A 21,452-nucleotide genomic window follows, 5' to 3' on the forward strand; every position below is an offset into this window, starting at 1 on the left:
CCACTGGTCTCTTCCCCAGAAGCTCACGGGACGAGGCCAGAGCATCCGCAAAAGTCTTGGAAACAGAGCAGAAGGCGCCCCCACCCCAGCCCCCACCCCAGCCCCGCGCCCTGCCCCGTCCACGCAGGAACGCGGCCGCCTTTCTGCTGGGGAGGTGTAACCGGGCGGTCGGTCTTCCTCGTGCGACGGGAGTTGTGACTTGTGCGTTTACTTCCGAGAGCTGCTTTTTGTCACCTCCGTGGTCTCCGGAGCCTCTTTGCTCGTGGCTCCCCGTTTCCTTGGCTTTCTGGGGTACCCGGTGAGCGTTTCGCTGCTGCCGCTCTCCTGAGCTCCCTACAGTGGTCTCCATGGAGATCTTCTCTTCCCGCCCTTTCTTCCCCGCATCTCTGTCCTTCAAGCCAGCGTCCTTCCGTAACGTCTACTGATGGCGGCCGACCCTTCATCATTAAACCAGGCCCCGGGCGGTGCGGGGGAGGCCTGGCTGGAGAGTGGTCGTGCTGGGCCATTCCACGGGCATCCAAGACTCAGTGTCCACAGGGCTGTGTCTAGCGTCTCCAAGGCCAGGCCCCTGATTCCCTTCTGTCCCCTCCGCTGCCGACACTGGGGCTGGGCACCTAGAACCTGGATTTGAGCCCCACGAGCCTGCAGAGACCACGGGCCTCCACGTCCCGAGCTTTGGGGGGCCCTGGGTGGGAAGCAGCCTCCTCCCGGGACCTCCACTGCCACCCCCGGCCCTCTCCTGGGACATTCCCATCACCTCGCCCGCCCACCTCCCCGCTGACAAACGCTCTGTCCCGCTGTCGAGTGTAAGCCTCTTAAAAAAATTCTGTTTTCTGTCCAAGAGGACGTCGGGGTGACAGGCACCCGTGTCCCACGTCGAGCTACATCTCCGAAGGCTGTTCACCTCGCAGTCTCTTTCCCGCCTGCCTTGCTGGTTTGGTGTCGTCACGGGAGTTTCCCCTCGGTGGGGGCCCCAGTGAACTCTGTCACAATGCAGGCTCCCCTGGGAACAGGGGCAGAGCAGGGAGGGGGCAGCGCTGAAGAGCTTCCTGGGGTGAGGCGCTTTCTGCAAGGAGAGCGGGGGGCGCGGCCGGTGGGCCGACCGAAATGGGAGGTCGGCGCCGTGTGAGCACAGGACGCGGGCCGCGCAGTCAGTGCTGACTTTGCCTTCCAGACCTGGGCCTGTCCCCGCACCTCACGGCGCTCATGGCAGGCGGACAGCCCCTGGGGAACAGCAGCAGCACAGGGGACACCGGCTTCAGCTGCTCTCAGGACTCAGGTGAGCGGGGGGCGCCGTGGAGGAGCGCGGGCCGGGGCGGGCGGCAGGCTCGCCAGCCCTGCCTTCTGGCTTTCCAGGCTTCGGCGCCTGAGTTTTCTCCTCTGGGATCGCAGGTCCCTTCTCTCTGACACACGGGGTCGTTGTGAGATTGAAATTAAGAGGAAGCCTTTGGAAAGTGAAACGCTGAGTGACAGCGGTGTGACTATGATGACACCGGCCTGTGGCCCTGGAGCCCGGCAGGCAGCCTCGTGTCTGGTCTGGCGTTGAATGAGCTGCGTGGTCCTAGGCTTCCCAGTTTGTGAACTGGAGGTGGCGATCAAGGGTGGCTTCGACGAGGCCAGGTGCCCCTGTCACCGTCACTACCCCTGTCACCGTCACTACGTGCCCGCGCCCTTGTCTCCTGGAAAAGACACATCTCCAAGTGCTCACGGAGGATCGTGCAGACCCAGAGCTCTGTGAGGTCAAGGTCTCTCCTGGCCGCCCGTGGGGAGCCGAGTGCCACTCCTGTGCCCGCCAAGCGCGTTACTGGGCTCTCACAAGGCCCTGGAGGTGGGGGGCAGAGGCCGGCAGTGCCCTGTTAGTCATCCGCGGCCCCGCGTTGCTGGAGAAGCACCGCCCGTCACCCAGCCCGGTGCGAACTCGGGGGCTCGGAGCAGCAGGCTGGGCGGCGGGCATGTCGCCCTCTGCTCCTCCGTCACCGCTGCCAGCGACTTCAGAAAAATCATCTTGGCCTTGACCTGTGTTTCCTCACCTAAGCCCACGACATGGAACTCTGGGCACGGGCCAGGGCACAGGCCAGGGCAGGCACCGAGACAGGCCTTCTGTCGCAGGATATTCCGTGGGGGCAGAATATTTCCCTGAGATTGTTCCCTCACCGGGCAACCATCCCCTGCAGCCCCGAGTCCCTTGTGATTTGCAGGAAGGGAAGGTCTCTGTCACTTAGGCTGTCCCTCCATTCTCAGACAACCAGCAGGGATTCAGGGACTGTGACGCTCATTCAGTCAGTCAACAAATCTTTATTTGCCAGGCCCTGCTTTGGCCAGATGCTGGACTAGGTGCTAGAGATACAGTGGCGACCTGCCCTCCTGGAGCTCTCGGTGTGGTGGGGAGTCCATGCACTGTAAGCAGTGAGTCGAGTGGCATGTAAACAGCCCCTCCATAATTCTGCGGTTAAAAAAAGCTTGAGAGGCTTCAGTCAAGACGGCAGAGTAGGTAAACATGCTCGCCTCCCCCCATGACCACACCAGAATGACAACTAAATTCCAGAACAGCCGTCACTGAGAACCCAGAAGTCCAGCTGCACGGAAATCCTGTGACTAAGGATGTAAAGAAGCCACATGGAGATGGTAGGAGGGGCGGAGACACAGAACAGGCAGGGCCCACACCCACGCGTGGCGGTTTAGAATAGGGAGGGACATCTCGGCTGCGGAGGTCCCCCCCCCGAGGAGTGTGTCCCATCTCCACACCAGGCTCCTCAGCCCGGGGCATCAGTGCTGGGAAGAGAAGTCCCCATAACTCCTTGCTGTAGAAGTCAGCAGGGATTTTGTCCTGGTGAGACGGGGAGCCTGCGGACCTAGGTGTCCTCTTAAAGTGCCTGCACATGGACTTGCTCACAAACACCCTAAGCTCCAGCACTGGAGACACACAGGGAGGAACCAACTTGTCTGGCTTCAGGGCGAGGGCTGGAGTGGCAGCTCCCTCTGGGACAAAAGTGCTTGCAGGTGCCAGTGCTACTTTTGTTGAGGGAGTGCATCACTGCCAAACCAGCAGTACAAGAAATGTTAAAGGCACCTCTAGAAGAAGAAGAGGAGGAAGAAGAAAAAAGATAAAAAATATAAATACTAAAATGACAATAACTGCATCACCTATCGGCACTTACTTTAGATGTAAACGGATTAAATGCTCCAATCCAAGGACACAAGATGGTTGCACCATGTATGAGAATAAATTCGAAATGGATTAAAGACTTAAATGAAAGACCTAAAACCATAAAACTCTTAGAAGAAAACACAGTAAACTCTTGGACATTGCTCTTAGTAATGTATTTTTTGGATATGTCCCCTCAGGCAAGGATAAGAAAATAAAAAATAAATGAGATTATATAAAACTAAAGGGTTTTCGCACAACAAAGGAGACCATCAACAAAATGAAAAGGCAACGTATTGAATGGGAGAAGGAGTTTATATACAAAATGTATAAAGAACTCATATAACATAACAACCAGAAAACCCCAACAATCCAGTTAAAAAATGGGCAGAGGACCCGAATAGGCATTTCTCCAAAGAGGACACACACATGGCCAATAGACACATGAAAAGATGCTCAACATCACTAGTCATCAGAGAAATGCAAATTAAAACCACAACGAGGTATCGCCTCACACCTGTCAGAATGGCTGCCCTCGATAAATCAACGCCCAAGTGCCAGCGAGGACGCGGAGAAAAGGGAGCCTCGCGCCCTGCTGGTGGGACTGCGAGTGGGTGCAGCACCTATGGGAGACAGTCCGGAGGTTCCTCAAAACGCTAAAACCAAAACTACCACATAGCTCAGCAGTTCCACTTCTGGATATTTACCCAAAGGAACCCCAAACACCGATTCAAATAGATGTGTGCTCCCTATGTTCCCTGCAGCAGTTTTTACAATAGCCAAGATTCGGAAGCAGCCTGAGTGTCCACAGACAGATATGTGGAGACGTGGCACATAGACACGATGGAATATTGGCCGTGAAAAAGAATGAAATCTCACCATTTGCAACAACACGAATGGACCTAGAGGGTGTTATGCTAAGCGAAATAAGTCGGACAAAGACAGATACCACATGACCTCACTTGTGTGCAGAATCTGAAACAAAATAAATGAACGAACCAGAAACAGACTCATAGAATCGGAGAACAAACTGGTGTTTGCCAAATGGGAGGAGGGTTGGGGGCTGGGTAGAAAAGGCGAAGGAGTCAAGAAGCGCAATTGCCGATTACAAAACAGTCACGGGGTGTGACGTACAGAATAAGGAATATAGTCAATAACACCGTGATAACTATGGATGGTGCCGGGTAGGTGCCAGGCTTACTGGGGGATCACTCTGTAAGTGACATAAATGTCTAACCACTCCACCCGAAATTGACCGTCAACTGTAATTGAAAAAACATTTTTTAACGTTTACTTAGTACGACGTACTTTAACCACGATGACAGAAATTCACACTGTAGGAAGAATCACTCAGAACACAGAGCTCCTTTTGATGGGGCGTCTCCTCCACGCAGCCCCCTCCCGTCCCGTCCCGCCCCGCCCCTCCCCTGCACCCCAGGTCTGTCTGGCTGACTTACACTTGTGGAGGCACGGGACCCCGCCTCTGCGTGACACGGCTGCATTGTCCCCGGTCAGCCCCGAGGCCTGGCTGCAGGCTCCCTGTGATGGGATGACACAGTTTCTTGGGCAAAAGCTGCGGGGCAGACGGTGAGCCGGTTGCACTTGATTGTGGGTTTGAATGAATGGGAGAGAGGGCACAGGGGGGTCGAGAGGGGGCGAGGAGGCGGCCGCGAGCAGCCGCTTACCTGTGCACGCTCTGCCCTCGGTATTAGGCACGGAGGTGATGCTGCTCGACGACCACCCATCAGAGGCCCGCCCTTCCTCCCACTGTGCTTGCCCACCCAAGAGGAGGAGCTCGGTGACGTTCGAGGATGAGGTGGAACAAATCAGAGGTTGGTGTCTGGCTGATAGCTTCCGACAGCATGGGAAAGCACGGGAGCTCGGGGACGTTCTGGCCCAGCCCGCCCCAGCCGCACTTGACTCTGGCCCCACCCTGGGCTCCTGGCTGTTGGAGCGGGCAGCGTCTGAGCTGGCGAGCAGGGCTGTGGCACTGTACATAGACACACAAACACATTCCCAACTCTGTCCTCCTGTGAGTGAGTGGCAGGGCCAGGGAGAGGCCGTGTGACCGCCAACCCTTTACCTCTTGGAGATGGGGTGGGACTTGCCTCCTCCAGAAAGCGTGAGGCGTGGGGGGGACATTGTCCCCCAGCACAGCAGGAGAAAGGTGCTGGAGACCGAAGCCCCACGCTCCTCCCTCCTTCCCTCCCTCCCTCCTTCCCTCTCCTTCCTGGTTGGTCCTCATCAGAGGTGGGGCACTCAAATCTTTAATGTCTCTTCCAGCCCTGAGGTTGTCCATGATCTTGGGGCATCTCTGAGCCGGTATGGACAGGACATTTTGGAAATTCAGAGCCAGACATTCCATGCTCTGGGGAGCCGACAGACCAGAGGTGTCAAAATTTGAGTACCATTAAGAGCTAACATTTGCCAGGCCTTTTCTGTGAGCCAGGCCTAGCAGGCATCTTAGAAAGACAATGGAGTTGTCACGGTAACCATCTGAGAGGTGGACCGTGCGTGACCTTCTCTTTACAGATGAGATTGAGATGAAAACAGATACTTGCACGATTTCTCAGGCAGGAAGCGGGGCAGGGGACCAAGAGCTTTAGCCGAGGGACTGTCGCCGCAGAGCCCTCTCCCTCACCGTCCGCCTCCCGGGCTGGGCAGTGCAGCGGCAGCGGGCGTGGCCGTGGCAGAGACATCGGTCCCAGCCCCTAGCTGACCTTCTCTTCCTTCTCCCTCAGAAGCCGCCAAGAACCCCATCCTCCACGTAAAAGCCGAAGTGCACCAGTCCCTGGACAGTTACGCCGCCAGCCTGGCCCAGGCCATAGAGGCCGAGGCCAAAGTCAGCTTGTTTGGAGAGGAGGCTTTGCCCGGGGTCTTGATGGTGGCGCGCACGGTCCCGGGGGCCGGCTTTGGCAGCCGCCGAGGCAGCAGGACCCTGGCGAGTCAGAGGCTCCAACTGCAGAGCATCGAGGAAGGGAATGTTCTAGCTTCCGGACAGAAATGAGGGTCTCGGGGCGATGCGTCCGGAGAGGGTGACCCTGGGCAGGAGCAGCGTCTGGTGTGCAGCCACCAGATAAAACACTGAGAACTCTGTCCCTGGGCAGCGACTCCTGTGTCTGTGAGACCCCACGTGGTCCCAGCGATGGGGCCTGAGCCATCGAAAGCACAGAGAAAAGCAGATGGAGGTGTGACCGACTTTCTGGGGGGAGGGTCAGCCCCCCGGGGCCTCGAGGCCTGGCCGGGAGGGAGCCACCACGTGGGCCCTTTTCTCTTCCACACCACCGTGCCCTGGGCGTCCAGCCCCGCACTGTCTCGGAGAGGGAGAGCCGCCCCCTCGGGAGTGGGGTGGCGCATCTTCCGGACAAAGCGAGGTCACCCCAGGCCTTCTGCGGGGTCAGTGCAGGCCACCCAGGGTCCCCCGAGCAGAGCCCCCCACAAGTCCCCACGCCCGGCACTGGTTGTGACCTTGCCTTCTGTGGGGCCAGCGCCGGTGCCCCCAGGGGTGGCTCCCAGCCCCCTGCGCCACTTGCTGAGGACCGGGCTTCTCACCCACCTCCCAGCGAGTCCTGGTGTTTCGAAGCAGGGGAAGCACTACGGCAGGAGGAAGGAGCGGACGGCACATGCTCCGTTTCCACAATTAAAAAGGAAGCATTTGGTTAGGGCGCCGTGGACTGACCAAGCCAGGGGGCAGAGACACCGCCGTCACCGCGGCTGTCCCCTTCACATGGGAAAAAGCCTCCGCGCAGATGCCGTTTGCGATGTGATTGACACACGGGCTGCTTCCACAGAGAACACCCCACCGTGGCGGTGGCAGCCTGCACTTTGGCCCAGCTCCGCCTCACGCATGTCACTTGGGACCTCCTGACCTCTCTGGCCCTCGGGAACTTAGGGCGAGGGAGCGGGGCATTGAACGATCTCCAAGACCTTTCCAACTCTGATGTGCGATGTTCTCCAAACTTGTAAGCGGGGCATAGAAAACGAGGGGCCCACGGACCGACATGCCCGGCCTCGAGCGGCTTCCGAGGGGCGTGTGGCACACCCAGCCCCGCCATGCGACTCACCCCACTTGTTTGCAGAGTGCCGTCCATCGGGATGAAACGCCGCCCTCCGGACGCCTCCAGGTGGACCGGACTCTTCCGGCTGGCTCACCCCGCGCCCCCAGTTGCAGCAGCAGTGGAGGGCTCCACAGGGGCTTGGCCCGCGGCTGGGGGGACTTGGGAAGCCGCTGCCTCGCCTGCGTCTGCCCTGCCGCCTGGGCGACTAAACGAGCTGAGTGCAGGGCTCTCCCCGCCTTCCGAGTCCCAGGTGGTCGGCAGAGGGTCAGTTCGAGGAGGTTCAGCTGTGTCTCGGGGCAGGCAGCTGCTCCAGAAGGCGAGTCAGTTTTGCGGTGTGTCCGCGGGGTCTAGCCAGGGGCTGGGAGGTCGCTGTCCTTTTTGCTGTGTGGTAGAAACCAAGGCGGGCCGGTCCCCGGGCTGCAGTTCACAGGGACCTTTCCTGAGACTTCCGTGGCGTGACGCCCGACAGCTGCTCCGGGCCAGCTGGGGGCCAGGCCCTGGTCAGGTTCTGGGTGGGAGTGGGGAGCGGAGGCAGCTGCACCTGTGGGTTCTGCTGGTGACAGCTGGAGGTCAGACTCTGCTCTCGCTCCGGTGGCATTCCCCAGTCAGGGGGCGTTTTGTGTATTTCGTGTATGTTCCTCGCACTTGCTTCTACAGTGACCACGCTTCTGGGCAGCATACGTGGCTGGAGCAGGTGGACGCCTTTGCCTCTGGGGTGGCCCCAGCGAGGATTTCCTGAGCACTGCAAATCGGCTGGGAACCCCAGTGTTGGAGGGTGCGCCCCCGCACTGTGCTGGCCTGGGCTCTGGCCAGTCCTGAGACCCCATGTCGGCTCTGGCTGGGCCCAGACTAGCAGGGATTTATTCACTAGCACTGAATCCAAGCTTATCTAGAAATACCGCACTTCACCAACGAATTCGCTGCTTCCCTCCTTTGTGCTGAGGTCCATTCATTCATTCACCTGCCAGACGCTGCACGTCCACGCAGAGCCGTGGGCGTGGCCTGTGACTAACGTGGAAGCGTCGTCACTTTAGGGAGAGACGGGGATACGACGCTAATAGCGATGATGATTATGGAAGGACTGGGCTGCAGAGGGGGCGACTTTCCAACCAGGGGCTTTGGGGTGGCTCCGTGCAGGAGGCGACGGGGTGAGGCAAGCCGCGGGCGACGCTTGCCAGCTGGGCCCTGTCAGATTCAGGAATTCAGATTCGCCCTGACCTAGCCTGAGGGAGAAGGGACAGGACGAGGGAGCAGGCAGTCCCGTGCACCCCAAAGCGTCTGGGAAGCATCCTCGGGGGTGCTTGCCCTTCGCGCAGATCAAAGCCCAACTGTCCCCACCAAGCCGGGCCCACACAGCTTTATGCTGCTGTGCAGTGGCAGGTGGGACACTTGGTCACTTAAAAACCTGAGTCCTGCGTCTCCTGGTGTGAGGGCTGTTGTCCATCTCTGCTTTCATCAGGATGGCCACCTGCCTGGGTCCCCGCGCCGCGCCCCAGGTACCGGGTGCGAGGGCTGTGACCGGCGCGACGGGGCAGTCCCGCCACAGCACAGTTCAGCACCTTGGACGCTAGGTGGCAGCAGCGCGGTGATGCCACCAGCCCTTCCCAAAGGAAACGCTGAGCATAACCCGGAGGCTTCTGCCCTGAGCTCGTCTCCACTGCAGGCCTCCGCCTTGAGAGGACCCCCCAGCCAGCTCGCCCACTCGGGTGACCCCATTTGGGGTGGCGGGCTCCATCCCTGCTCACCTGTGTGACCTTCAGCAACCGGCGCTAAGAGGCAGAGCTGAGGCTGCCAGACCAGGGCCACCTGGTGCTAATGTCCTTTGATGTCACTGAAGATGCCGCTGAGCGGTCGCTGCATCGAGTGAGCACCCAGAGGCTGACCAGGACGCGCCGGCGGCCGGGCGGGGCGGGGAGGACCGACAAGCTCTCAAGCCCAGGATGACTCCGGGGACGGCTTTCCGTCCTGACCGGATGTGCCTGGGGCGCTTGCAGACTGGCGCCGAGTGTGGAGCGTCGGGCCGAGCCCCGCGCTCCTGTCTGAAAGGACCGTGGGGGCGACGAGGCAGCGAGGGCCCCGCGGGGAGCCCGCGCGCTGAGCGCATGCGTGCCCGGCCTTGGGCGCCCCACGCGCTCTCACCCCCGGCCGTGCGCCTGCAGGTGGGAACGGGGGGCTTCGCTGCGGGGAGTTCGGGGTGCAGACCCTCGCTGCTCACGAGCTAGGCGCTTTGGGGCCAGTTAAGTCGTCTGCATCGTTTTCTCATCTCTAGAAGGTTTCGTCATCTGTGACATGGGGCGTGGCACGCGGGGGCCGCCCTCGCCGGTGGTTCCAGGCGCCCCAGCCCTCGCAGGCAGCTGGGGAGCAGTGACGCGGAGCCGGTAACTCCGGGGGGGGGGGGGGAGCCCTGTCTCACGGGGATCTGCTGAGAAGCGAAAATCCTGAAAAGGAAACATCCCAGATGAGAGACGTCGAAGGCCGTTGCCAGGGAAATTGTCCTGTTTGCTGAGGAGAGGAGAGGGCTCGGGATTATGCTGGGCCGGCGGCAGGCCCTGGACCACAGCACAGCACAGCCCGACCTGCCGGCCCAGAAGACGCACCCCACCCCGACACGGGGCCTGGGTCCTAGCGCCAGCTCCGTCCGGCCTGGCTGTGGCTCTAGGTTCCCGAATCTCCCGCCCTCCACGCCCTGCGGAAGAGGCGGCATGGGGACAGGAGTCTGTGCTGCTACCCGCAGCCAGGTGGGCCCTGTGCTACAGGCGGGAAACTGCCATTTTCAAAGGAGGAGGGCTCTGAGCACAGTCGCATACTGACCACCGGAGCGGGCAGTCCAGACCATTCTCCTGGGGTGGGGACAGGACACACAGAATCCAGGGACACCTAGGGAAGTGAAGGGTCTTGTCTGAGGTCTCAAAGTGCGTTAAGCCAGTGACACAGCCAAACCCCAGGTCTTGGCCACGTGATGGAAGGAGCTCACTGTACAGCTCGAAGCGGACAAGGGACAGTGACGAGTCCCCATTACTGGACAGCTAGGCCGCTGGTAGGAAGGACTGCAGCCGATGCCTGGGAGGTGGAGACCCGCTTGCCTGACCTGGGAGGGACGCGGCTGGACGCGTGGCCGGCGGCGAAGCACAGGCTCCCGTCTCTGAGACCCGCGGGAGCGGTCTGCTCCGTGTTTTCAGGAGACTGTGACACGAGGCTGTTTCCCTGGGAAAGCAATAGCGGCTTCGGGAGGAGAGGCCACTTCCGCTCTCCCTGTCCACACGCCAGTCTGAAATGCCACAGGTGCAGGCGAGCCCGCCCCGCCCGGGGGAAAGCGCAGGGCCTGGGACCCGGTCTGGGACAGTTCCTCGCTATGTTCTGATGATGGACCCTGCATGCAAATGTGTTAAAGACCGACCTTCGAAACCAAGACAACCTGATCCTGAAGTATATTTCACTTAAACTTTTTGGATTTTTTTTTAAGATAAGAAAAATAATCAAGATTATAAATCAATATTTATGAACAAGCAAAAATATACTTAGGATGGTTCTGTTTACCTGATTAAATACCTGTTTTTGGTATGTGTATAGCTGTGGAAATTGTGAATTTAGACTTGGACTTGTGGACAGTGGATTTTTTGGGGGGTCTCCCCCTTTACCCCACCCCCACGTCCCTGTCTCTGGACACTGAGCAGGGAGGGCCGACTGTGACAAAATTAGGGGTCTGCGGGTGCCCACAGCACAGTGACCCGGCACATCCACCCACGTGTTCTCAGAATCTCCCCGGGGACCGAGATTCCCAGAACATTGTCAGTGACGGCTCAGCGTGACCAAGAAATTCAGAGCAGAGGCTCCCCACCCTGAGTTTTCACAGCAGGTGCAGTGAGCAGCAGTGCTCTGCATGTGTCCATCCCATAACCAAGGTCAGGGTGGGGGCCGGTCCCTGAAACTCGGAACCACCTCAGGCCACAGAATGCTTCACCCGTGTCCGGCCCCTCCCCTGCCACCCCTGGAGTCATGCTCCTTTGGGTGGGCAGGCGAGCGCTCGGGCCCAGTCCAACTTACCAGGATGACATACATGGAGTCACGTCAGCGGCCGGGACCTGTCTGCTCTGCCTCTGCGGAGCATGCGCTGCGACCTTGACCGCTTGTCTGGCCTGCCTGCTTCTCTATCAGCACAAAAACTGCAAAGTCGATGAAAGAGGGGACCTAATTTCTTTGACAAATACCATTTTTAACGTTTTTTTCCTAAACGGTTAAATTCCCAGTAAAACAGAGCAGTTCCCACCTATCTTCTCCGCCGGCCTACAGCCACCTGACTGTCGACGCCCTTGACCCCACTCGGCCCTCGAGGCCTCTGCCCTGTCTCCCCAGCACCTCTCAGCAGCATCTCCCGTCACTGCTGTATTACTGCGGCAGAAGCGACATCACGTCACGTGCTCACAGGCTTTTTGTCATTCTGTGAAGCCCTGTGACCCCGGTGGTTGCACATGGCCTTAACAGCCCCTGGGACACAGGGTGTGGATGTGGTTAGCTTCCTCTTAGAGGAGAGGGAACAGGAGCCTAGAGAAACCGGGCAGCTCAAGCAGGTCGCATCCTAACGGGACCGGAAGCCAAGACCCTTGCGCTTCCCGGAATCGGCTTTAGCCCAGCGGCTGCCCCGTCTGGCCAAGGCTCCAGAGTCCCTTCCCTCTGGCCACTCGCCACGTTCTCTAACGAGGAGACACGTCCTGTCCAGGTAAGAGCCTGATGTGGAAGTCAACTGAAGTGACTGAGCCAAGCGAAGAGCGACCGTCTCTACCCACAGAGCCAACCTGTCACCTCAGCAGCCGGTGTCCCTGTGTCTGCAGCCCCCGTGGGAGGAGCCCGGTCTCCACTCTGGAGAGGGATGCGAGGCTCGGCTACGCATGAGTCTGTGCCCCAGCCCGAGGGAAGAGAGTGACCATTTAAGAGGGGCGGGGGTGGCTGAAGGAGGTCTGCAGCAGCAGATTCAGGCCACGGCCTAGACGTACAGGCCTGGGCGCAGATGGCTTAGGCTGCGTGGAGGCAGAAAGAGCCAAGGACGACCAGGAACTGCATGACGGGACCTCGCCAGTCTCAGCTGACATCTGGACGCTGGAGACAGGGGGACCAGAAGCCAGAGCTTTCGGCACCGGCTCGTGTGAGTACCGTAACCGAGCCGGCCAGACGCTCTGACTTGGCCTGTCGCCCAGCTCCTGCCCTTGGTAACGAGAGAGAGTGATCGGAGGGAGGATCGAGTACTTTGGAAGGAGAAATGAAAAACGCCCTTCGAAACAGAAAAGGTTATTAAATCTAGAAGAGAGGACAGGAAGACCGTCTTCTGTTCCAGAGGAGACCGGAAACCGGGGGTCGCGGTAACGAGGCATGAAATGCAAAATCACATTCAGGAGATCTTAAAACAACCAAGTCCTTTAATTAGAAAGCAACAAACATGCAAATGGCCAAGTGTAGAAATTGATCGGAACCAACATCTTCACCGTCAGGGGGTTTCTCTGCGACACTGACCCAGGCGCCCACGTCCCAAGCTCGGGGGAAATATTGCACTTTGCACTGTCCAGCACTCCTCACACGTGGCAGAAAGATTTCACATGTTTTGCTAGTTTTCTTTGACACACTCTCCCAAGTTCATGCACACAATCATTCCAAACCCATGTCAGGTTATCCCCCAAAAAAGGGAAAACCCCAAAAACCATAACCTTAAAATTGCACTGAAGCTCTGTAAAGGAAAAAATATAATAAATGTCTTATACAGATTTCACAACGTCATAAGCGCTCGCCAGTCGGGGCTGCTTATTCCTCATCCTCGTTCTCATTCTCCTGACCAGAGCCTTCTGACCTGTCGCCCTCCAGCCGGTCTGGAAAACACAGGCGAGAGAGACGAAAAGAAATACTTTTAGTATTACAATTAAAGTCATTGTTAATACTTTTAATTTACAACTGATTAAAATGCATATAATTCAACACACCATCATGTAAAAATCAGTTCGCCACTGTGTGTAGATAAAGATAAGTTAGTTTTTGCCTCTAGAGGGGAATTTGTGTATTTGTAAAAATATTTTTAAAATTAAGTATCTGCCGTATGTTGCAGGCGTTGTGCCGTAAGGGCTGAGGACACGGTGTCCGCCCTCGCGGCGCGTATCTAGGTTAAATGCGGGACTACACAACCACAGCCGGGTGCGTGAGCGCGGCGGTTCCCACGCGGGCCCCCCACTTCCTGCTCCTCCGCTTCCACCCGACTCCTTAGCTGTGAGGGTGCTGCTCGCTCACGACTGCCACCCCCTCTGTGAGACCAACAGCTCTGAACAGCTCCCCCCACATTCCCGAAACCTCGGAGGAGGGAGCCCGGGGCCTGCGCTGCGGGGGCGCGGTCTGGGCTGAGCTCCTGGGAGCCCCGGAGCCCGGGAGCCCGGGAGGGCGGAGCGGGCGTCTCAGACAAGGGATGGGGTGTTAGTCGTCGCATCAGGGTACATACAGAAGGCAATGGTGTGAGGTCACCTCCATCTCTAGGATGGGGCCCTCTCTGCCTCAGACACGTCTCCGCGAGCTGACATGGGGAGCACTGCTCGATCCCACTGTCAACAGCCAGAGAAGACGGGATCCGAGATCTTACTAACTACAGAGGTGTCAACGCTCGCACTGAACCCCAAGGCGACTAGTCTGACTTCGGAGAAGGGACCCGGACAGACATGAGGACGGGAGGGGCGGGGCGACTATCCCCGAGGTGCGACGGGGTGGGGTCGGCTGCGTCCCCAGATCCAAAGAGGGCAGGGGTGGGGGGGAGCGGACAGGGAGGAAGCGGGGCGCCGCCCGCGAGGAAAGCAGTCTGCAGCAGCTGGGGGACCGCCCCAGCGCCCGCGGGCGATGCGCCCTCCGCAGAAACCCAGTTTCGGATCCATCGTCATCGTGTGACAGGTGCTCTATAAGCGGTCGTGGTCGTTGTGACCGATGGGTGGTTGCCACCCTCTGAAGAAATCTACTTCATGAAATCAGTGAACAGTGATAAACACTTTGGTTTGATAAACGTTATTTTGTTTGTAATGGATACTGGGTCTTGACTATTGTTTGGACACAGATTGTTCCATTCCTACTTGAATATTAGTTGTATAATACATGTGTTTTGTTATATGTGGCACTGAAACTCATAGATAATGATCTAGAAAAAAAATACTGACAAAAAACATAAAGAGGTATCTTTTTCAACCTTCCTAGCATGTTACATTTATTTTTGTCTGGACGAGGCTGATTTCGAGCAAATCTGCTAACAGGTACTTGCTGCGATATACCTCAGTGTTTACAGCACGACCTTCCACTCGGGGAAGAAAAGCACAGCAGATGAAACTTTCCAGTGACTCTGTCTTTTCATTTGGACACTTTCCAATGAATTCGGTTCATGGGGAATGAGTGACTGTGCTAATAAGGTCGAGAGTTCACAGAACTCATGGTTCGGAAGTGAAGCTGCCTTCATTTTGAGATGTGAGGAATCTGCGTAAAGCCCTTTAAAGCGGATCTTTATACCATGTTTTTCAAATACAGTCATAATTTCAGGAAGACACCGACAGTCCTTACCAGCTCGGATGTGATTCAGAGAGGCCAACATCCTCAACATGAAGGAGGCGGGGACCGTGATGGTGTTTCTGGTCTCCTCCAGCATGAGTTCATTTCGAGTTATAACCTAGGAGGCAAGTTAGACAGCCTCGTCAACCCCTCAGAGCAGCTGTACCTTCTCCTTGGAGATTAGGACAACGGCTAAGAACGAGCGGACCCTGGGAGGAAGGACTCCGATCTTCACGTGTGATGCCTGCATTTCCCCCTTGAGGCTTCTCAAAGCCAAACAGTTGCTACAACTGCATCCGAGGGAGTAAGATCAGAGCTGGCGGGAAGATAAAGGTCAACTTCGGGGCTCCTTAAAACGTTCAAGAATCCAATCTGTGATAATTTATCATTTGTTTCCCAAAGCGAACTATGTTGTGTCCGTTCATTATTTCACCTACAGCAGAACAGATGCTCTTAGTGACACAGGAGAATTTAACTGTCATCCCTGGGTCACTAGGATCCTTTGAGAAATTGTACCTTGACTGAGGCAAAGTAATCTTGAAAAATAAACCTTTGGACCAACGTTATCAATGAATCGTGTCTTCAGTACCAGGAATGGGACTAAACATCCACGACACCTAAGAATCGAATGTATAATCGTGAGCAAAGGGAAGAAGCAAGAAGGAAAGAGCGAGGCCGAGGGGGACGGGAGCACGAGAGGGAGGGGAGATGCTCGTCTGGCCAACGGCCCCGTGAACAAGAACCCGTTCCCAGCTCGGGGGGCCGCGGCGCCCTACAGTCTCGCCCCGACCTGGCTCTGCAGCCCCACCGAGCGACATCCGTGGCACAGCCGGTCCCCGCAAGCCGACGGTTCCTTCGCCTTACACAACGTGGACGTGCTGACCCTTCCACTCGAGTGCTCCCTCTCTCCTTGCCTGCCGGTGAGTGCTATTCCCCTGGGACGACGTCCCCATCCCAGTGACTCCATTTACATGTCCCTCCTATGGGCTGGGACACTGACCACATTCCAGCCCGGCTGTCTGTGTACACGTCTGCCTTTCCCACCGGTGCACAAGCCCGGGGGGCAGGGCTCACCTTCTTCACCTCAGCTCTGCCGCTGACGTACACCTCGTGGGACGTCAATGTCAACGTCGACTGAGCGAGTGAACATAAGTGTGGGAACTGGCTGCCAACTGTCAACCTTGCTCTAAAGTGCCAGTTTCCCTCGCAGCAGTGGACCCTGATCCATTTATTGTTTTCTGAGAGGGCGCAGCGTCAGCCTGAGCTGCGCTCACTCACAGCTCAGCCATTAGCAGCTGATAATGCAATGGACCCTTATTACCATAAAAAATCTACGGACGCCCACAAATGAAAACCCTGGTTGAAACTGGGGAGAAAAGGCACAGCGCTCAGCTTTCCTGTCTAATTCCATAAAAAACCTAGAACTTCACAGAATCAGTTTGAAAAGTACTGACAAGAAGCTGAGGAAATATTAGAATATAATAATAAAGAAAAACATTCTCCAGTCATTTGTCCTGCTATCTACTTGGCTATGATCACAGGAGACAGCTACGCTAAAACTATTTTCTTAAAAGGACAGAGTTTTTTTTAACGATTCTTTATTGCAATAAGCACAAGTAGTCAACCTATTTTCCTTAATCTACAAAACGCTTAATCTGGTATTACTAAAACTCAATCTTCCAATTAGCAAAAACATAGTTCAATTTCTACCTCTCTGTAATAGGCATGTTTTTATCTTAAAATTTTTCCTTTAAATTGATCTCCTTAACTGCATTAACTTGTTTCATGTTACCAACTAACAGTGAGCTGCTTTGATTCTTCTTAAGAAAGCATTTCAGAGACACAGTGAAATATGGTCTATAATAAGTATAATAAAAATCTTACTTCATCAGCAAGTTTTCGGTTAAAAATCCTTGACTCTTCTAGTGGTGACCAGATCTTTATGTCATAATCTATGCCAGACGAGGCTAGAACTAGAAATAAAATGTACATATGAATATAAACTTAGGACACATTGCCATTTATTCAAGACATATACATGTATATATGTACTATCTACGCACGCACACATGTATATGTGTACACACATGCATTTATGTATGTGTGCATGTGCATAAGCATGTATGGATGACTGTGTACATGTGCATACATGTGCATGTGTGTATGGATGCATACGTACATGCATGTATGTATGCACGCACATGTGTTTATGTGCGTTGCGTTTGAATGCATGTATATGTACATCTGTGTGTATATGTGCATGCATGCATGCATGTATATGGATGTGTGCATGCATGTGCATGTGTGCATTGTGTACAGGTGCATGCGTGTGTGTGCATATATGTACATATGCATGCGTATAGGTGTGCGTATGTGCATGCGTATAGGTGTGTGCGTGTGTATATGTATGCGTATAGCTGTGTGTGCATGTGTATATGCATGCGTATAGGTGTGTGTGCATGTGTATATGCATGCGTATATGTGTGTGCATGCATGTATATGTGTGTATATACGTGTGTATGTACATATGCATACATAGCAGGTCCTCAAATAACATCATTTCATTCAACGTCATTTCATTATAAGGTCAATGAGATGCCACAAGAGCTTAAGTCTTGTTGATAACAATCACCCTACAACTAGATGCTGTTTCATTTCAAGTCGCAGAACCTATCTATGACATTAAGCGAAGGCACACTGTACGCACATGAACAGCAAAGGCGAGCCAGAATGGAAACTGTACCGATACACTTAATTGCTATCTGAGAATATTATTTTGAAAATTTCCTAAAAGTGACCCTAGAATACAATTTTAAGTCCCTCTTGAAGGACCCAAATTTCTTCTGTATCCACTGCTGTTTTTTGAGAAACGTGGGCAATTTCAAACGGAAGGCAAGAGCCCGCTGCGGGCACGTGGAGGTCCAACGTGGCTAAGAAGTGAGCAGCTCAGTGAGCTGAACCTCTTATAGCTAATAAAACTTAGGCGATATATTAGGAGACTGCACTCTTTAACCTACTTCCCCATACTTTCGGCTGAAAGCAGGTGAGTGTTTTGTTTTAAACCCAAGTAGAGCTATACCTGACCCCCGCGGCTGCCTGTTGGGACAACTTGGATTATTCCTACATCGACAGCTTGACACCGGCTGGAGCCCATGAACCACACAACAGTTCCTAGCCCTCGCCTTAGAAAAGGCCTTCTTACTTGGGTCAAACGGATGTGGCTGCAGGCAGTTCACCACATGATTGTCAGCTTCCAGAAGCATTAAGTGCTCAGCGGTGTGACGATCCCAGATAAAGATGTGGCCACAGTCAGAACCACTCATCACAAAGTTAGTGCCCCAGAAATTGGCTTCTTTTATCTAAGGATTTTTTAAAAAGAAATGATAAGAAAATTCAAATCAAAGTTATTAAAGAGACTTATTCTATTCGAGTTAAAAAATTAACTGGCTTAGAAAGAAAGTAAGTAAAAATTGAAGAGAGTCTTTGCTTTCTAGGATCTTCAGATCATGATGGGGACTGATTAGTGGAGGATAAAGCAGTCAGCAGTGAAAGGTGCCCCAGGAGGACAGGGATTTTGTTCTGTTCAATGCTGTATTTATAGAGCCGGAAACAGTACCTGGCACACAGTAGGTGCTGAATTAATAACTGCTAAATAAATGAATGGGATTTCTGGGTTTTGGACACTATAACAAAAAGTATCAATATTTACATTAGCTATTTGAAGCTCTCACAATTGAGAAGGAAAGATATAAACATATTTACTTTTATGAAGCAATGAGAAAGGAATATGATACATTGCAGTGGTTATGACATTTTTCAATGGATGCATCAGAATAAACCATCGAAATCTTTGTACTTCAGATCAGGATTTTTTCAGTCATTTTGTCTGCAGCTGCTGCTTTGCTATTCTGGGCAAAGCAAAAGGAAAAAGCCAGTTCCACTGTTACTTGGCGCTATTGTTTACTTATCTTCATTTTTTTCCATTCCAAACTCTACTTATTTTCATCCAAAATTTTAACCAGCAAAATGCAAGAAATGTAAATTTCTGGCTTCTATTAATAGTATTGTTTGAATGACTGAGTTGTTACTACCAAGGATTTCTACAGAGCTAATTATTTCCCTTCCCTAGAGTAACTTTTTGCCTAGACCCTGAAGAAAGCGAGTCAAAACGATTCTGCAGATACTTTCTGATGACCCAACGAATGTACGAGAACAATGCTTTCCATATATAAATGGTTCAGAATAACAGTTCTACTAATCGTCTCACCGATGACCCAACGAATGTACGAGAACAATGGTTCAGAATAACAGTTCTACTAATCGTCTCACATCGTCCTCTTAGTGAGTAATGACCATAACGTTGGGTGTAGAGCCTTGTGGATTGTAAAAACTCGAAAAGATCTTAGAGACCACCTGGTCTTCTTATTTCACAGATGAGGAAATGAAAGTCTAGATAGACAAAGGGACTAAAACAAATCTTTACTCGTCAATCTTCACAGGGTTATAATAATTAAATAATCATTAAAGCAACCTGGCGATATTCTGCGATGAACCTGGATTTCGTACATCCAAGTATTTCTCTCCGAAACCAGCAAAGGGTGCTGATGTGAACTAAACGACCCACCAGGGCGGGGACGGCAGGTACGAGAGCAAAAGCAGCAATCGTTACTTGCATGAGCTAATATTTAAAAAAATCCTACAATAGTTCCTCGGCGGGGTAGAGTTTTCTTGTAACAAATAATGATATGTCTTTCGTGACATATCATAGGACTAAAAGAACCTTGTTTGGGTCCAGGGATAAATGTGCAGGTGCAATAACGTTACATTGGAATCACACTGGCAACGGGGGAGAATAAGGTAAGCCCTGTGGGAAACACCCCTGTCGTGACACTGCCCTGTCTCCAAAGAAAGCCGTGAGCATTCGGTACCATTGTCCTGGAGTTGCGATGGCCCTTATAAACCATCTTTACTAGTGGCCTTCTAATGTTCAAAGTGTCCAGTTCTTCCATTTCTTTCCTCTCTTTTCTCCTCCTGAAGAACTCCTGAATGCGGGCAACGGCAGAGCGTCTACGAATTGCATATTAAAAGAAAAAAAAAAAACAAAATTAAAAAAAAAAAAAACACAGGGCACTACAGAATGAAAATGATGAACAGTAGATACAGTAAGTCTAGAAAAATTTTAAACTAACATCCTCTCAGTAAGGCACCCCCAACCACACGCATAAAAACGCAGACACAACGGTGAGACTACATGACTAGTTGAGTTACTAAAACGAAATGTTTTAGTTAAGAGATCACTTAGAAACGCGGGACTGGTTGAGAGAGAAAAGGAAATGGCATGCGGCACACTGGTTTTTAAAGGGCTGTTTTCTAAAAACAGAATACAGACAAAATTCATGAGCAATTTACTACGAATAAAACAAATCCTATTTAATGTTATTTCTCGTTCTTTCCACGTCGAGAAATGTAAAGGCATAAAAGGAAACGAAATGGAACCAAGAGTAACATATAATGGCAATGGGCAAACTTATGCTTTCGGCAAAGATGTCCCCAGCACAGAAGAGAGAAGGAGAAAAAATATTAACATATGTGCGATCTATACGGACTCTACATTGGAAGGGAGGTTTAGAGTGAAAGCAGTGGATTTTATTTTCCTAAAGACCGAGCTTGTGACAGAGCTGGTGACTGAAGCATAACGGGCTCTTTCTAAGACTGGTTTATTTACTAGAAGAAACTTTTCCTAACAGGTGACATGACTTACTAAGTTTGTTAGTTTGAGTTTGTTATTTAAAACACTGGATTCTGACATATGATGGACCCAAAACCCTAAACATATAAAAAGTCTACAAATCAGTTAGAAACATGAACACTGTAACAGAAAAACAGGCAAAGGACATGAGTAGAGAAATTATGGGTAATAAATATGCAAAAAGTTGCCTGGCCTCACTGACAATAAAGATAAAACGACAGACAGATCTCGTATGTCTATTAGATTTAAAAGCTTCTGACGTCGGTCAGAGTGGCGAGAACACAGGCAAACAGGCGTCACTGGTGGGGTCTGAAAGCGGTTCTCCACCTACCAGAAGGGACGCTCACTGTGAACTTTCCACTGGAGTAGAACACGCACGCATACACACGAAGAACACCGATCAGCAAACAAATATTTATTAAAGGGCCTACTATTTGCAAACCACTAAAAGTCGAAAAAGACATATGACTGCTACATCAAGAAAGGAGAGAAACTGGAATCGTAAAATGCTGAATTAAAACCTCAAAAGGCAGAAAAATGAGGGCAAGACAGACTAGGAACAAAGGACGAGGGCAGGAAAAAACGGCCTTATAATGAGAAACTGCCCCCCGACAATCTCGGGGTCAGAAAGCAAGAACGGAGGCAGGGAAGAACGAGTCTGCGCTCGTTTACTCTCAGGTTTTCTGTTTACCACTGTTTATTAGTTCATAATACTCTCCATCTCAGTGTTGGCGCTTTTCCGGAACCCACTTAATGCAAGGTGGTACCTTTTAGCTGCAATCCGCACCGTAAAGGGAGAAACTGACTTTTGAGTACTTGAGATCAAAGGTATAAACCAGAAAATCAAAAAGCCTTGAAACAAATTCCATTTCTCTGTCATTTAACTAGAAAGTGATAACTAGCAATAGACCACACTTTTTTTGCAAAGTTACTGCAAATATACCTT

At 53.0% G+C, this 21,452-nt stretch overlaps 2 protein-coding genes across 8 annotated transcripts in view; one reads left to right on the forward strand and one right to left on the reverse strand.

Annotated features, from left to right (window-relative positions):
* GPR161 (G protein-coupled receptor 161) overlaps positions 1–8,130 on the forward strand; it is a 13,335-nt gene extending 5,205 nt beyond the window's left edge. For 2 of the 3 annotated variants that reach the window (XM_006907826.3, XM_015586199.2), the window contains exons 3-5: positions 1,175–1,279; positions 4,858–4,977; positions 5,887–8,130. In XM_006907826.3, coding sequence (XP_006907888.1) covers positions 1,175–1,279; positions 4,858–4,977; positions 5,887–6,152 — 491 coding nt within the window. In that variant the 3' untranslated portion in view covers positions 6,153–8,130. Of the gene's footprint in view, positions 1–1,174; positions 1,280–1,392; positions 4,151–4,857; positions 4,978–5,886 lie in introns of those variants that run through there. The other variant, XM_015586198.2, reaches the window with a different exon arrangement.
* Positions 8,131–12,592: 4,462 nt separating this feature from the next.
* The window catches only part of DCAF6 (DDB1 and CUL4 associated factor 6), a 69,494-nt gene continuing 60,634 nt past the window's right edge, over positions 12,593–21,452 (reverse strand). For all 5 annotated transcript variants that reach the window (XM_015586195.2, XM_015586194.2, XM_015586193.2 and 2 more), the window contains 5 exons: positions 19,686–19,824; positions 17,960–18,116; positions 16,642–16,730; positions 14,770–14,875; positions 12,593–13,058 (listed from right to left, as the gene is read on the reverse strand). In XM_015586195.2, the coding sequence (XP_015441681.1) occupies positions 12,994–13,058; positions 14,770–14,875; positions 16,642–16,730; positions 17,960–18,116; positions 19,686–19,824 (556 nt within the window). In that variant the 3' untranslated portion in view covers positions 12,593–12,993. The remainder of the gene's footprint in view (positions 13,059–14,769; positions 14,876–16,641; positions 16,731–17,959; positions 18,117–19,685; positions 19,825–21,452) is intronic.

This window comes from Pteropus alecto, unplaced genomic scaffold, assembly GCF_000325575.1.
Source record: "Pteropus alecto unplaced genomic scaffold, ASM32557v1 scaffold101, whole genome shotgun sequence".
NCBI lineage: Eukaryota > Metazoa > Chordata > Mammalia > Chiroptera > Pteropodidae > Pteropus > Pteropus alecto.